Genomic DNA, 2,834 nt, shown 5'->3' with positions numbered 1-2,834 from the left:
TTGTAAAGTGTTACCAAACTTGATTATGGTTGACCGATTTGCCAGAGCCCAGAGTCTGTTGGTGTAGTGTGGTTGCGGCCCTATGCTCCATAGGAGTCTACAGGGAATAAGAATGTGAAAACTAGTGTAGAAGTGTAGGAACTGAGTCTTCTTGAAGAGTGAAAGGGCTGATACAGGCTTGCTTAGGTATTGAAGACTTGAACGAGCAAGCAGCATGACATTATCTGCAGATGTCATGTGGAGAAGCCAGGCCAAATAGTGGATTCTTATTTTGTTGCATTTTTTGAGTATTTGTAATTTGTAACAAAACACTTTTTGATGGATTTGTGCCCATCTCTGGAAATCGGTAACGCAGAACCACTAGGCTAGAGACAGGCAGGAGGTAGGCTACACGTACTACCGAGATACATTCAAGAAAAGAACGGACACAATCAAAGCATAATAGGTAGATCTGGTCATTTATTCAAATGCAATTCATCAATCAAATGGATTTAAGCCTCAGTATTCTCGTGCATGGAACAGTAAAAAAAAAAGACGTATCTCTCTCGCTCTCTCTTATTTCTCACAAACACACACACACACGCAAACACACACAATCCTAAACAGGGGTCGTCGGGTGTCGAGTTTTGAGTGGAGGCAAAGATGAGTGAAAAATATAGAAAATATAGCACAATAATATTTCAGGATTTAGGGAGTTTCAGTGTAGGCGGGAGGTCGGTTTTGACAGCAGAAAACAGATAAAAAGTGAAAACAGCTGAGTTAGTTTCAGCTGTAATCCATCTGAATGAAATTCTAATTTGCACAAAGCTGATTGGAAAATATATGGAATTGATGGTGACTGGTCAAATAAAATGAGTGATATACTGATAGTGTGGAGTAAAAAGAGTGAGAAAAAATAAAAATGTCCTACATCCACAAATATATTAAGAGTCAGCAATTACTGACTCATTGCTTCCTCGGGAGACTGTCACGACTTTTTAGAGAACAGTTGGAGACTCAATAAAGTGGAATGAAAGTTTCACACACAACCACAAAATGTTAAGAACAATAAAAGTTAAATGGAGGGACAAATGACGCAAGGAGTGTCAAAACGGAGTGAGGCATTGTTCTCTCAGATGCGAGCACTTTTGTACCCTTCAATATAAAAATGTCACACACAAAAATAACAACACAAAAGACAATAAAGAACTTGATGTGAGAGAAGGTCAACACAACCATCATCAATGTTCTCAAAATAGGTGTTTTTTTTCATTAAGCATTTAGTTCTGAATGTCATTCTTACATTCTTCTTCGATTTCATACTTTCTTCTCAGACTCTATACTTGAAAGGACAAGACAGCCTTTGACTCATGTTATTCTCCATCCTTAAGGGCTGTTCACACATAGCGTTCTTTGCGTGGACTTTCACTTTCTCCACATTTGTTGCTGTGGGAAACGGCCCAGCGTCTCCACCACCATCATCATCATCATCATCATCATCATCATTGCTTTTTTTCTGAAAAGTTGGACATTTCTCAACTTTTGAAAGCGCTCCGCTCTGAAGGGAAAAAAACAAAACGTCTGGAGCAGCCACCTTTTGTGCGCCTTGCAGCCCTTTCCTGTTGCTTTCAATGAGGGCGGTGGCAGTTGGGGGGGGGGGAGGGGGGACGCCATGTGTGAACAGCCCCATACATCAGCACTTTCAACACTGGAAATCCCTCTCAGCACATTTCTTTTTGGCTTACTGTACACATTAAAACCATGTGCTGTTTCTTTCTACTGTTGCTACCCCATGCCACCCACAATATCTCCCCTCTAGCGCCCCTCACCGCGCTCCCTCACCCCGCTCCCTCACCCCGCTCCCTCACCCCACTCCCTCACCCAAGTCTTGCACCCCGTCATAGCTCGTCGTGGGGCGCTTCGTCCGCTTTGAGTTTGAACTCTGCCTCTGTGATCTTTCCGTCTCCGTTGCGGTCCTGGTTGGAGAACATGTTGTCGATGATGCGGTGGGGATCGAAGCCGGGCGCCAGGCGACCTTTGCCCTCGTTCACCTGCTGCAAGATGTAGTCGGTGAACTGTGGGAGGGCGAAGAGAAAATGGAGGCGAGATGGAATAAGGCATAGAAGGGAAGGCTGGTTGTTCAGATGCAAGTATTTCAAAGTATTGTCAAGTGGAATGAGATGCAATAATCACAGGAAACACCTTGTTACATTATATGTTTGTTTTTTCATTTGACCTACTGTGTAAATCAAAAACAATGTTATGGTCCTTTTATTTTCACTTTTAACCATTTATCAATTTGTGTCCTCTGACAGTTCAGCTGTACTGAGTTCCTTGCATCTGCACAGATTAAGTGCTTCTAGTCAGGTCAAAGTTGAAATTTCTAGTCGGTTACCCTACTGTTGAAGATTGACGATAGTCTCATTGACCACATGGGAGGGATCAGATCTTCAGTAACGCAACATGCCCTTTGTAAAAAATAGTATACTTATCACATAAAGGTTTTCCAGCAACCACAGCAACTGTCGCATAGAGATAGAGCTGCGATTAACCACAGTGTTTTCTCACTGGTTGTCCTACAAGGTAACTGGGGCAGCTTGTGGAAAGGTAGTATGTAGAAGATTCGAGCTGGAGATAAGGGCAAAAACTCCCACCAGCATCTCAGGATTTCCCCCAATGTCTTTATATTGGAGTGAAACCTCTCAGCTATCGAGAGGGAAAAAACCTCCCACTATTCAAAGTTGAAGCCACATCACACAGATTATAAACCTTATCAAATTGTCACAACCCCTCCTCTCAGTTGCACATTCTTGGCCTCCCAGTTGTTGAACACCCCCCTCCCAATGAGATGTTCT

The 2,834-nt window shown here is 42.9% G+C and overlaps 1 protein-coding gene across 1 annotated transcript in view; it reads right to left on the bottom strand.

Moving 5' to 3' along the window:
* Positions 1-441: 441 nt before the first annotated feature.
* The window catches only part of fkbp9 (FKBP prolyl isomerase 9), a 14,789-nt gene continuing 12,396 nt past the window's right edge, over positions 442-2,834 (bottom strand). The window contains exon 10 of the mRNA XM_083646331.1: positions 442-2,054. Within this exon, the coding sequence (XP_083502457.1) occupies positions 1,878-2,054 (177 nt within the window). The 3' untranslated portion in view covers positions 442-1,877. The remainder of the gene's footprint in view (positions 2,055-2,834) is intronic.

The sequence above is a fragment of the Poromitra crassiceps genome, assembly GCF_964638095.1.
Source record: "Poromitra crassiceps genome assembly, chromosome: 11".
Taxonomy (NCBI): Eukaryota; Metazoa; Chordata; class Actinopteri; order Beryciformes; family Melamphaidae; genus Poromitra; species Poromitra crassiceps.
This window is presented reverse-complemented; position numbering and strand designations above follow the sequence as displayed.